This window comes from Cetorhinus maximus, chromosome 10 (genome assembly GCF_964194155.1).
Source record: "Cetorhinus maximus chromosome 10, sCetMax3.hap1.1, whole genome shotgun sequence".
NCBI lineage: Eukaryota > Metazoa > Chordata > Chondrichthyes > Lamniformes > Cetorhinidae > Cetorhinus > Cetorhinus maximus.
The window spans coordinates 132,960,437-132,974,575 of NC_135888.1; the positions used below are offsets into that span (position 1 = coordinate 132,960,437).

General features: G+C 49.2%; 1 protein-coding gene and 1 long non-coding RNA gene across 3 annotated transcripts in view; one reads left to right on the forward strand and one right to left on the reverse strand.

The window, feature by feature from the left end:
* synpo (synaptopodin) overlaps window positions 1–7,468 on the forward strand; it is a 92,844-nt gene extending 85,376 nt beyond the window's left edge. The window contains exons 4-5 of one of the 2 annotated variants that reach the window (XM_078551186.1): window positions 4,522–5,507; window positions 6,087–7,468. In XM_078551186.1, coding sequence (XP_078407312.1) covers window positions 4,522–5,103 — 582 coding nt within the window. In that variant the 3' untranslated portion in view covers window positions 5,104–5,507; window positions 6,087–7,468. Of the gene's footprint in view, window positions 1–4,521; window positions 5,508–5,569; window positions 5,980–6,086 lie in introns of those variants that run through there. The other variant, XR_013577836.1, reaches the window with a different exon arrangement.
* LOC144686037 (uncharacterized) overlaps window positions 1–14,139 on the reverse strand; it is a 21,040-nt gene continuing 6,901 nt past the window's right edge. The window contains exon 3 of the long non-coding RNA XR_013577837.1: window positions 1–44. This is a non-coding gene — a long non-coding RNA (uncharacterized LOC144686037). The remainder of the gene's footprint in view (window positions 45–14,139) is intronic.

The window sequence follows — 14,139 nt, forward strand, 5'->3', positions numbered from 1 at the left end:
GGTCAATCTGTAGTGGGCCAGGCTTGGTCTGGTCTGGTTCTGGTCTGCACAGCAACAACAAAATCTTGTGTTTATATAGCGCCTTTAACATAGTAACACATCCCAGAGTGCTTCACAGGAGTGTTATCAAATAAATTTTGACACTGAGTCACAGAGGAGGTATAAGGGCAGGTAACTAAAAGCTTGGTCAAAGAGGTAGGTTTTAAAAGAGTATCTTAAAAAAAGACAGATAGAGAGAAGGTGACAAGGTTTAGGCAGGGAATTCTAGAGCTTGGGGCTGGTGGAGTGACTATAATTGGGGATACTAAAGAGATCATAATTAGAAGAATGTAGAAATCTCAGAGGGTTACATAGGAACATTAGGAGCAGGAGAAGGCCACTCAGCCCATCGAGCCTGCTCCACCATTCAATAAGATCATGGCTGATCTAATTGCTGCCCATTCCCGCTTACCCACTATAACCTTTCGCCCTCTTCCTTATGAAGGACTGTGGGACTGGGAGAGATTACAGAGATCGGGAGGGACAGGGTCATGGGCGGGGGATTTGAAAACAAGGATGAGAATTTTAAAATCGAGACTTTGCTGGACTGTGGAAGCTGATGTGAGCATGGGGAGGGGGGCAGTGGAGGTTCTTTGATGCAGATTAGGACACGGGCAGCAGTGTTTTGGATGAGGTGAGGTTTACGGGTGGATGTGAGGAGGTCACCCATGAGAACGTTAGAATAGTCAAGCTTGGAGATAGAGAAAGGCCTGGCTGAGAGGTTCAGCTGGAGATGAGCTGAGGTGGGAATGATGTCGGGCGATATCACCAAGGTGGAATTAAGCAGATTAGTGATTGTGCAAATGTGTGTCCTGAAGCTCACCTCAGGATTAAATCTGACACCAAGTTTACAAACAGCTTGGTTCAGCCTCAGGCAGTTGCCAGGGAAAGGAATGGAGTTGGTAGCGAGTGAACGTTTGTAGCAGTACATGTGAAAAATAACACTGTGACTGAAGCAGTCTGTGTCCATATGCAGCAAGACCTGGATAGTATCCAGACATGGGCTGACAAGTGGCAAGTAACATTCGAGTCACACAAGTGCCAGGCAATGACCATCTCCAACAAGACAGAATCCAACCATCGCCCCTTGATGTTCAATGGCATTACCATCACTGAATCCCCCACTATCAACATCCCGGGGGTTACCATTGACCAGAAACTGAACTGATCTGACCATATAAATACTGTGGCCGCAAGAGTAGGTCAGAGTCTAGGAATCCTGCGGCGAGTAACTCGCCTCCTGACTCCCCAAAGCCTGTCCACCATCCACAAGGCACAAGTCAGGAGTGTTATGGAATACTCTTCATGTGCCTGGATGAGCACAGCTCCAACAACACTCAAGAAGCTTGACACCGTCCAGGACAAAGCATCCCACTTAATTGACACCCCACCCACAAATATTCACTTCCTCCACCACCGACGCACAGTAGCAGCAGTGTGTACCATCTACAAGATGCACTGCAGCAACTCACCAAGACTCCTTAGACAGCACCTTCTAATCCACAGCTGCTACCATCTAGAAGGATAAGGGCAGTAGATACATGGGAACACCACCACCTGGAAGTTCCCCTCCGAGCCACTCACAATCCTGACTTCACTGTTCTTTCACTGTCACTGGGTCAAAATCCTGGAACTCCCTCCCTAACAGCACTGTGGGTGTACCTACCCCACACGGACTGCAGCGGTTCAAGAAGGCAGCTCACCCCCACCTTCTCAAGGGCAGTTAAGGATGGGCGATAAATGCTGGCCCCGCCAGCCACGCCCACATCCCATAAATGAATTTTTAAAAATAATTATGTGCTTGGAGGCACGGAAGAAGATGCAAAAAAAAGCTTCCACGAGGATAAGGACAGAAGCGAGAGGTATAACTATCAGGAAAGATTGAACAAGCTGGGGCTCTTTGGAAAAGCGAAGGCTGAGGGTGGGGTGGGCCGGTGGCGGCGGGGGGGGCGGTGACCTGATGGACATCTTTAAAATTATGAAGGGCATCAAAAGAGTTGACATAGAAAATGTTTCCAATTGCCGGGGGGGAGACCAAAACCAGCCAACAGAAGACATTCAACAGAGGGTTGTGGATGCTCCATCACTGAATACACTTAAGGCTGGGAGAGACAGACTTTGGAAGTCTCAGGGAATTAGGGGATATGAGGAGAAAATGGAGCGGGAGAATGGAATTGAATCTCAAGATCAGCCACGATGGTATTGAATGGCGGAGCAGGCTCGACAGGCTGCGAGACCTGCTCCGGCTCCTATTTCTCATGTCCTTGTGAAAGTGAGGTGAATGCGGAACTCACTACTACATGGGGCAGGAAATTTAAGTCAGAGGGGAGGAGCGCATCCCTGCCAATCACAGCAGCCCCACAGCCATTTAATGCTCCGAGGTGTGTTAATTGGCTGGAGATGGGACTACTACCCACCCCCCCCACCCCCCACAGTGCCCCCGCTACCTCCCCCACCCCCAACCAACCCTCACTTGGATGGAGGTCCCGCCTCAGAGAGTGACCGGACAAACTGATTGGCCAATAGCTCTGTAGTGCCAACAGCGCCACCGTGGCACTGGTGGCCAGGATTGGGACTGCATGCAGTCCCCAGATTCCAAGTACCAGAGCCCAAGACCAGGTGAGTATGGGGGAGGTGGGGGCAGTCTCGCGGCGGGGAGGGGAGGTGAGGCCCCGGAGTGGGGGGGTGGGGAGAGAGAGAGGTGGGTGTCTTGATGGAGAGGCCAGGGGTGGGGAGGGAGCACCTGCAGGGGGCAGACGTTGGCGGGGGTGGGGGGGGACGCCGGGGCACCTATTGTGGAAAGGGGGCCCCTTGAGGGAGGCGCCCCACCCACATCCTGCCCAAAGCACAGTGACCTGCCAGGCTTCTTCCCCCACCGCGCCACCGTCCCAACCCTGAACTCCTCCCACATAAAACTCTGTTCGCGAAGTGGTTGAGGTGAGAGGCATTTAATGGAAGCTTAAAAAAAGGCAGGAGGGAGGAAGGGAAAGAGGGTTACGTTGACAGTGTTGGACAAGGAGAAATGGAAGGAGACTCGTTTGGAGTGTAAACAGTATTGGATCAGATGGGCAGAATGGTCTATTTCTGAGCTGTACGCTTGATAGAATTCCAAGTAACAACTCTCCATAGGCAACATCACGGACAGAGTTTACCGTGAGAATCCTCTGGAGCACGTCCAGGACTCAGGTTTCATTTCTACAGCTTCTGACGGCTTAACACCACAATTGTTAATCGTGTTAACACATAGCGGCTCCTGCTGTAACACGCCTGTCTGAGAGGGACTTCCACGTGACCTTCCTACTCAGTGGGGTAGCAGTCCCACCTCTGAGGCAGAGGGTTATGGCTTCCAGACTCACTCCAGAGACCTGAGCACAAAACTCAGAACAAATCATCTGGTGCCGGAGGGAGGGAGCACTGCGTTGTCAGAAAATCAGTTCCGAGGAATTGCTGCACTGTCGGAGGGTCACTTCCGAGGGAGCGCTGCAGTGTCAGAGGGTCAGTATTGAGGAAGTGCTGCACTGTCAGAGGGTCAGTACTGAGGGAGTGCTGCACTGTCGGAGGGTCAGTACTCAGGGAGTGCTGCACTGTCGGAGGGTCAGTACTCAGGGAGTGCTGCACTGTCGGAGGGTCAGTACTCAGGAAGTGCCGCATTGTCAGAGGGTCACTTCCAAGGGAGTGCTGCACTGTCAGAGGGTCAGTATTGAAGGAGCACTGCACTGTTGGAAGGTCAGTACTGAGGGAATGCTGCGCTATCAGAGGGTCAGTACTGAAGGAGCACTGCACTGTCTGAGGGGCAATACTGAGGAATTGCTGCATTGTTGGAGGGCCAGCACTGAGGGAGTACTACACTGTCTGTGGGTCAGCACTGAGGGAGTGCTGCACTGTTGGAGGGCCAGTACTGAGGGAGTGCTGTACTGTTGGAGGGCCAGTAGTGAGGGAGTGCTGCACTGCCGGAGGGTCAGTACTGAGGGAGTGCTGCAATGTTGGAGGGCCAGTACCGTGGGGCGTTGCACCATCCATGGGTCAGTAAAGAGGGAGCGTTGCACTGACAGTCAATACTGAGGGAGTGCTGCCCTGTCAGAGGATCAGTACTGAGGGTGTGCAGCAATGTCAGAGGGTCAGTACTGAGGGAGTGCAGCAATGTCAGAGGGTCAGTACTGAGGGAGTGCAGCAATGTCAGAGGGTCAGTACTGAGGGAGTGCTGCACTGTCCTAGGGTCAGTACTGAGGGAGTGGCTCACTGTCCTAGGGTCAGTACTGATGAAGCCCCGAACAGTTGGAGGGGCTGAATTTCAGATGAGGTGTTCATTCTCTGAGGTGGAACTAAACAATTCTATAACCGTTATTTTGAAAAAGAGCAGGAGAGTTAGCCCCGTGTCCTGGGTCAATTTTTATCAACCAATATCACTCTAGGCACTATAGAAATGCAAGTCTTTGCTTAATGTCCTTGGAAACTAAATTCAGTTTTTTTCTTTCCCAGCAGGGACTAACATCTCCCACTACCTCGGCCTGGAAGCCTAGAATCGATCGAAGACTGAGCAGTCCGCGACTGTACACGGACACCTTCCGGACTCAGGCAGCCAGCGAGTATCGGCCTGGCAGTCCCAAATCTCCCTTCTACCCCATCAGCCCACCAGCCACCGCACTCTTCAATAACTGGTCTCCGCTGAGGGAGGCGAAGGTCAGCACGCCCGTCAGACCCGGAGGGGACATCACGGACAACCGCCGCCTGAAGGACCTGCTCGCCAAGAATGTGGTCAACGCAGCCCGTCGGAAGAAGCTCTCGAGCCCCACCGCCTCCCCCACCAGCCCGGGAGACCTCCCACCCACCCCGAGCCCGCAGGCCGGCTGCCTCTCACCCCCGTTGCCTCTGTCGCCCGGCGTTGCCTCTCCGGACACTCCGGCCCAGTCTGTCCGCTCGCCTCTCAGGCCCTATCGCAGGTCACTGACCGACTCGGAGTTCTCACTGGGGTCTGACGATTCTGGGCCCAGGTCCCCCAGTTACTACAACTTCTGCCCAAGGGGATGGACTGGGAGCAAACTGAGGCAGAGTGAGCAGTTATAAGCACACAGAGAGGGAGCAGGACGGTGAGCGTACGTGTGTGTGTGAGTGTGTGTGAATGTGTGTGTGTGTGTATGAGTGCGTGTGTACATGCGTGTTGAGTGACTGTGTGTGAGTGAATGTGCGAGTGTGTGTGTGCGAGTGTGTGTCTATGTGACTGAGAGTGTGTGTGTCTGTCTATGTGAGTGTGAGTGAGTGTGTATGTCAATGTGAGTGAGTGTGAGTGTGTGTCTATGTGATTGAGTGTGAGTGTGTCTATGTGATTGAGTGTGAATGCATGTGTGTCTATGTGACTGTGAGTGTGTGTCTATGTGACTGAGTGTGAGTGTGTGTATGTGATTGAGTGTGAGTGTGTGTCTATGTGATGGAGTGAGTGTGTGTCTATGTGATTGAGTGTGAGTGTGTGTGTCTATGTGATGGAGTGAGTGTGTGTGTGTCTATGTGATTGAGTGTGAGTGTGTGTGTGTCTATGTGACTGAGTGTGAGTGTGTGTGTCTATGTGATTGAATGGGAGTGTGAGTGTGTGTCTATGTGATTGAGTGTGAGTGTGTATATGCTATTGAGTGTGAGTGTGTGTCTATGTGATTGAGTGTGAGTGTGTATATGCGATTGAGTGTGAGTGTGTCTATGTGATTGAGTGTGAGTGTGTATATGCGATTGAGTGTGAGTGTGTGTCTATGTGATTGAGTGTGAGTGTGTGTCTATGTGATTGAGTGTGAGTGTGTATATGCGATTGAGTGTGAGTGTGTGTCCATGTGATTGAGTGTGAGTGTGTGTCTATGTGATTGAGTGTGAGTGTGTATATGCGATTGAGTGTGAGTGTGTGTCTATGTGATTGAGTGTGAGTGTGTGTCTATGTGATTGAGTGTGAGTGTGAGTGTGTATATACAATTGAGTGTGAGTGTGTATATGCGATTGAGTGTGAGTGTGTATATGCGATTGAGTGTGAGTGTGAGTGTGTATATGCGATTGAGTGTGAGCGTGAGTTTAAGTAGTGGGGAGAATGGGATCCGGCTTCTGCAAGACATGATCTTCAGTTTATTTTTTGCACACGCTTTACAAACTGTGACAGCCATTTCCGAGGAAAAACAGAGTTTTGGACTGGAGAGGAAGGACTTGGTCAGTTTGACTAAAGATCAGCAGGATATCGTCCTGAAGAGAAGATTCCAGCACGGAATCTGGGAGTCTGGACCGGAATCACTTGGGAAACAAAAATCTTCCTCCTTAAGGTTTTCTATTATTTCCTGTGAAGCAAGTAAGGGTTGCCAATGCTCGTTGTATCTATTCCTTTGTCACATGACTACCCAACCCTCCCCCTCCTCCCCATTGGGCCCAGCTCACAACATCGCCTGCAACCTGTCACTCCCAGGGTGAGGCCGGCGAAATCCATGAGGGGCCAATGGCAGAAGAGATCATGGCCTGAATCTGTCAGACAATCAGTCAAGCTCCAGGGGACCATGGCAACAGAGCAATGCCCCACCAGCTAACGCGAACTGACCCTAACTCCAGTGCCTCGCGAGGGTCGCCCACAGTACTGAGGAAGTACTCGGTGGGGGATACAGGTGACTTAGGGATAGTATATCATTGAAAGGACTTTTTTTAAAGCAGGAAAGGTCATAGAGAAACTGAGAGGGCATGAGGCCATTTTAAAAGTACGCTCTTCCTGTTTCTACACGTTGTGAACCATGCACAGATCTGATCTGTGCCACAGTTGGCGTGTGTAAGAGCAGCTCATGGATCATGGGTCCTGGGTCCAATTCCCCATCAGTGGAGTCTGAACCGGTCTTGGTTAGGGCAGTAAGTCATTGGAGACCTACTATTGACCTCAGAGTACGGCCCACTCCCCACTCACCCACTCCCAACACTCCCCCGATACCACCGCTCTCTGCTGAGTGAAACCCCTCGCGCGTCGGGTGAGGTGCAAAGACCAGGCTGGGGTGGTGTGGTGCCTCTGCAGTCGAATAGCCTGTCACCTGCTGTCCACATTGCCATGTGAAGACTTGCATAAGGAAAATTGCAAGATGTTTGGGGGCGGGGGGAGTGTAATGGGGAGGGGGGGAAGGGGGGTGTGCACAGATGTCGGGGAAAGGAAGCGTCGAGAAACTCCCCCACAACCCGAACCCTTCTTCACCTCAGCAATTCTGAAATGGGGATGCTTTAATTCATTGCAACACATCTTAATACCGCTTTCCTCAGTTAATCAGCAACCACAAAAAAAAAATGCCTGTATGAAAAACATTCCTTTACAAACACCTTGCTCTCTAGCAGTTTTTTGAATTGTGAAAGATTGCTATCATTTTTTAATATAATAATGTAAATGAAATGTAAGTGATAATGGTATATATAAAAACTCAATACGGATGCGAAATGCTTCAATGTGGTGCTTCCTTCTTTCAAAGAGTTGGCGCACGCATGATGGACCAAATGGCCTCCTTCTACGCTGTGGCCTCCCCCGATTGTTTTACCGCTTTAATCCTATTCGAAACAGTTTTCATGAGATACAGAGAGTTGTCTCATTGTACCTTCCGAAGGCACAAATGCCCACTGGAGCTTTGGCTTCCCAACTCCAGACTTGGTGCCCCGAAGCCATATCATCATTTTCACTGCCTCCCATTAGCAGAGCTCCGTCAGGGGATTGTTGGTGCTCCAGGATTGTATAAAATCTTCAGGAATTGAGGATCGCTCTCCCAAAGCTGCAAGGCGCAAAAATCATCAGGGCTTTAAAAGAAATATTCTGTTTGTTTTATTCTTACATGGGAACGCGGGGTGTCACTGGCAAGGCCAGCATTTGTTGCTCATCCCTAATTGCCTGCAGCGGGCAACAAATGCTTGGCCTTGCCAGCGACACACGCACCCCCGAGTAAGAATAAACAAGAAACCCTTTGTTAAATATTGGTGAGGTGGGAGAAAGAGCTGTCAGGTTGACAGTCAAAAATCATCCCATCAGGCATCCAACAATCTGTTCGCTTTCTGGTTGGCCGTGGGAAGGCAGGTCATCGGGATGATGGACACGTCCAAGTGACCAATCAGGCGGAGGCGGGAGATCACGTGATGAAGCCGTCAAGAATACGCCCAATTGCCACTACGATCTTCAGCTGGAAAGAAAAGTTCCCTCTTGCGAAGCGGGTGTCAATGGCAAGGCTCACATTTATCACCCACTCCGAGTCACCCTCGCTTGATACAACTGCAGTGCAGTGAAAGGTCAACTGGTGTGAGTCTGAAGTCACCTATAGGTCAGTTTGAGAACAGTAGGTTTCCTTTCCTAAAGGACATTGGTTGGGGCTTTTACAATAATCCAAGAGAAGAAGAGAAGAAACGTTTCTTCTGGGCGAATTCCAACTGTCAAAGCAGCAGTGGTAGTGGTGTGTTACAGTCCACTCAAGGAGTCTGAGTTACTGTGGAAACATGTACTTTTACATACATGTTGCAGCCTGGAGGTGGTAGTGGTGTGTTACAGTCCACTCAAGGAGTCCGAGTTACTGTGGAAACGTACTTTTACATACATGTTGCAGCCTGGAGCTACGGATAGCGATGGTAGAGGATCTAACTTTCCTTCCATCACATGGTTGACCAGGAATCTCTCCCACTCTTCCCCCCCCTCTGTCATTGGCGTGTGTTGGAAAGATTTTCAGGTTGATAATCAACCTGTTTGGCCGTGTTATAAATGCACCTTCCTTGGCCATCAAGTCCTGGAGTGGGACTCGAACCCAGAGCTTCTGGCTCAGAGGCAGGGAGACTACGCCACACAAGACTCACAATTGTAGAAGTGCAAAATCCCAATTCTCAACCCGTTACATCACACACACACCATTACCGACAGTACAAGAGCGACCACAGTTCAAAAGTACTTCATCGGCTGTAAAGGGCTTTGGGACATCCTATGGTTGTGAAGGGTGCTACATAAATGCAGGTCTTTCTTCCTTTCTGATCATTACTTGTCCAATAACATAACCTTCACGCTGCCATGTAAAAACCAAAAGTGCTGCAGATACTCAGCCAGTCAGGCAGAATCTGTAGAGCGAGGAATAGAGTTAACCTCTCAGGCTGATGACCTTTCATCAGAATTGGAAAATGTTAAGGGATTTACCAATTTCTAAACAAGAAGGGGAGGGGGTGCTGGGGAGGATGAGAAGGTCAAAAGGGAAGGTCTGTGACAGGATGAAAGACAGGAGTGTGTAAATAACAAAAGGGGAGGTGCAAGGCAGGAGGGGGTGGGATAAAAACAGAAAGTACTGGAAAAACTCAGCAGGTCGGGCAGCATCTGTGGAGAAAGGAACAGAGCTAATGTTTCGTGTCCAATATGGCTCTTCATTGGAGCTGGAGAGAGGTAGAAATGTGATGACTTATATGCTGTTGAAAAAGAGGGAAGGGGTGGCAGGTGGAGCAGAAGAAAAGGTCAGGGATAGGTTAGAGGGCAGGGGAGATTAAATACCAAAGGAACAAAAGGCAAGGGTAATGATAGTAGTAAAGAATCAAAGCATCGGTCCAGAGTTGGTGTTAATAGCTGAATAAAGGTCAACTCAGTCTGAAAGCATAAACATGTAAACAGGATTCAGACTGGCACTGGCGGTGGTGGGGGTGGGTGCAGGCTGGGGTGGGGAGCAAAATGGAGGACAGAGTCCACGGCCTGAAGTTGTTGAACTCAATGTTAAGTCCAGAAGGCTGCAAAGTGCCCAATCGGAAGATGTGGTGCTGCTCCTCGAGTTTGCATTTGGTCTTCACTGGAATATTGCAGCAGGCCAAGGACTGAAATGTGAGCCTGAGAGCAAGATGGAGAATTGAAATGGCAAGTGACCAGAGGGTTGGGGTCATGCTTGCGGACTGAGCAGAGCTGTTCCGGAAAGTGATCACCCGGGACAATTGAAGGAATTTGTCTGGGAGCTTGGTTAGACCACACTTGGAGTACAGTGCGCAGGTCTGATTGCCATCTTATAAAAGAGATACCGAGATACCAGAGAGGGTGCAAAAAGGTTTACTAGGATGTACCAGAACTTTGAGATTCTAGCAATCAGGAGACGATTTTAAAAAGTCAGGGCTGATGGGTGATTTAATATAAGTATTTAAAATAAAGATTTGATAGAGTGCAAGATACAGAGCGATTGTTTCCACTCAGGGAAGAGCAAAACCAGGGGCCATAAATACACGATAGTCACCATGAAATCCAGTAGGGAATTCAGGAGAAGTTTCTTTATCAAGGGAATGGTGAGAATGTGGGACTCGCCACCACAGAGAGTGGCTGAAGTGAATAATGTAAACGTATTTAAACAGGGGGAGCTGGATATACACGAGAGAGAACGGAATGGAAGGTTGTGCTGATAAGGTGAGGTGAGGAAGGATGGGAGGGATCTTGTGTGGAGCATAAACACTGACATGGATTGACGGAGCTGAATGGCTCTACTGTAAATTCTGTCTTTAAAAAAATAGTCAGGAGGTATAAATGGAAAGAGTGGAACCTTTAACAGTACATGCTGTCTGAAGAAATGGGAGCACAGGTTCCGGTCTGAAATTGTTGAACTCAACTTTGAGGCCAGAAGGCACGTCAAAGATGAGGTGCAGGTCCTCAAGCTTGTATTGAGCTTCACTGGAACAGTGCAGTAGGCCAAGGACAGAGAAGTCAGAGTGGGAGTGACTTAAAATGGCAAGTTACCATAACCATGTCTCCAAGCTATCTCTGTGGCTTCAGATGTGCCTTAAAGGACATGGTGAGATGCAGAGATGATTGACGGTGACAAAGTAAAATGTATCTGCCTTAATCTAATAAGCAGCAAGTAACATTCACACCACACAAATGCCAGGCAATGACCATCTTCAACAAGAGAGAATCTTGATGTTAAATGGCCATCATCATCACTGAATCCCCCACTATCAACATCCTGGGGGTCACCATTGACCAGAAACTGAACTGGACTAGCCATACAAATACTGTGGCTACAAGAGTAGGTCAGAGGCTGGGAACTCTGTGGCAAGTAACTCACCTCCCCAAAGCCTGTCCACCAAGGTACAAGTCAGGAGTGTGATGGAATACTCTCCACTTGCCTGGATGAGTGCAGCTCCAACAACACTCAAGAAGTTTGACACAATCCAGGACAAAGCAGCCGGCTGGATTGGCACCCCATCCACAAACATTCACTCCCTCCATCACTGACGCACAGTGGCAGCAGTGTGTACCATCTACAAGATGCACTGCAGAAACTCACCAAGGCTCCTTAGGCAGCACCTTCCAAATCCACAACCTATACCACCTAGAAGGACAAAGCCAGCAGACACATGGGAACATCGCCACCTGGAAGTTCGCCTCCAAGTTACGCACCATCCTGACTTGGAGATATATCGGCCGCTGTTTCACTGTCACTGGGTCAAAATCTTGGAACTCCCTTCCTAGCAGCACTATGGGTGTACCTACACCACACGGGACTGCAGTGGTTCAAGAAGGCAACTCACCACCATCTTCTCAAGGGCAACTAGGGATGAGCAATAAAGACTGGCCCAGCCAGCAAAGCCCACATCCTCATGTATGCATAAAAAAAACCTCAGAAAATGCTGTCAATGTTTCACATAAAGACAAAACAAAACCAAACCTGTGATGTTTAGGTTTGAATTAAATGACTTGACCTTTCCCTTATTTGTTTTCCTTCTCGTGATTCAGAAGAAGAAGGGCCATTTTGTGTGTGTATATGAACCCAGTTTTAAAACCCATATGAACAGTGACAAAAAAATAATAATCTCGACCCAAGACATCATCAACAAAATCTGTCACCAGGCCAAATGGCCTTTTCTTACCCTTGTTGACTCTAGAACTTTTCTTGTGTTCATAGAAACGTACCCCTCCCCCATATACACAGTGTGGGATAAGCTTTATGTCAAAATTATTAAGACTAGACACATAAGAACAGTTATACGTAGGTATAAAGCTTTAAGACATCAGAGCTGTGTGCGTGTGCTCTACTGAAAGCAAAAGTGAGACTAAGAACTGGATCACATGACACACTTCCCTTCTAGTGATTTCATGCTGATATACCTTAAAGGCAAATTACAACAAAAAATTTACATTTTGCCTGATAACACTCCTGTTAAGCACTTTAGGAGGTTTAACTAACTAAAAGCACTATCTAATGCAAGTTGTTGTTAATACAGAGACAGGACGAGGCCATTCAGCCCCTTGTACCTGATCTCTATCTTAACTCGATCTACCCATTTTGTTTCCATAACTCTTAACACCCTTAACCAACAAAAATCTATTAATATTTTAATTGCCCCCGAACATCCCCATTTCCTTTTTGGGGAGGGAGTTCCAGATTTCCACTACCCTTTGTGTGAAGAGGTGCTTCCTGGCGTCACCCCTGAATGGAATTTTAAGTGTGGTGGGGGAGAAACGAGCGGGACCTCGGCATCCTGACCTCCAGCTTCAGAGCGGGGCTGGATGCCAGACCCTGACCACTGTGGGACATTCCCTGTGAGGGCACTGGGTCCCCACTAGTAGAGGTCCTTGGCCAGGGAGAACGCCAGGCTGGGAACTCAGTCGGCCCTGTGGGCCCTGCTCCGAAGGAGGAGAGACGCCCTCGGCAGGCTGGGGAGGGGGAAAATGGAGCCTGAGGCCTAGAGTGCGGGTTAGTGAAGCTGGGAGGCCAGAAGCCTGGAAAAGAGAGAGGGAGGGCGAGGCAGCAGCAAGGAGCAGGAGCAGCCGTAGTCCGGGGCTGGTGAGTCACTGCGTTCTGGAGTTCAGGCCCTGAATAGGACAGGCCTAAGTGGCAGTGGAGCAGGTGAACATCTGCAGGAGACCCCTGGACAGCATCCCTCAAATTGAGAGGCCAAGAGATGTGGAAGATCCTCTTCGTATCTGAGAGACAAGGTTATCTGGGTCACACGGTAACAGGAAATTAGCAATAGGAGTTCCACCAACTGAACACTGCTACCCGGTTAACATCCCCAAAGTTCAAGAGAGTCGGGGGGCAGAGGTGAGTATGGTGGAATTATCAAGGAGAAGGTGCTAGGAAAACTGAAAGGTCTGAAGGTGGATAAATCACCTGGACCAGATGGATTACACCCCAGAGTTCTGAAGGAGATAGCTGAAGAGATAGTGGAGGCGTTAGTGGCGATCTTTCAGGAATCGCTGGAGTCAGGGAGGGTCCCAGAGGACTGGAAAATCGCTAATGTAACCCCCCTGTTTAAGAAGGGAGTGAGGCAAAAGGCGGGAAATTACAGGCCGATTATCCTGACCTTGGTCGTTGGTAAGATTTTAGAGTCCATTATTAAGGATGAGATTTCAGAATACTTGGAAGTGCGTAGTAAAATAGGGCAAAGTCAGCATGGTTTCATCAAGGGGAGGTCATGCCTGACAAATCTGTTAGAATTCTTTGAGGAGGTAACGAGTAGGTTAGACAAAGAAGAGCCAATGGATGTTATCTACTTGGACTTCCAGAAGGCCTTTGACAAGGTGCCGCACAGGAGGCTGCTCAGTAAGATAAGAGCCCATGGCGTTAGAGGCAAGGTACTAGCATGGATAGAAGATTGGCTGTCTGGCAGGAGGCAGAGAGTGGGGATAAAGGGGTCCTTCTCAGGATGGCGGCCGGTGACTAGTGGAGTTCCGCAGGGGTCAATGTTGGGACCACAACTTTTCACTTTATACATTAATGATCTAGATGAAGGAACTGAGGGCATCCTGGCTAAGTTTGCAGATGATACAAAGATAGGTGGAGGGACAAGTAGTATTGAGGAGGCGGGGAGGCTGCAGAAGGATTTGGACAGGTTAGGAGAATGGGCAAAGAAGTGGCAGATGGAATACAACATGGGGAAGTGTGAGGTCATGCACTTTGGTAGGAAGAATAGAGGCATAGACTATTTTCTAAATGGGGAGATACGGGCCCCGTATCTCAGGAAGGATGTTCTGGCCCTGGAGAGGGTCCAGAGGAGGTTCACGAGAATGATCCTAGGAATGAAAGGCTTAACATATGAGGAACGTTTGAGGACTCCGTGTCTATACTCGATGGAGTTTAGAAGGATGAGGGGGGATCTGATTGAAACTTACAGAATACTGAAAGG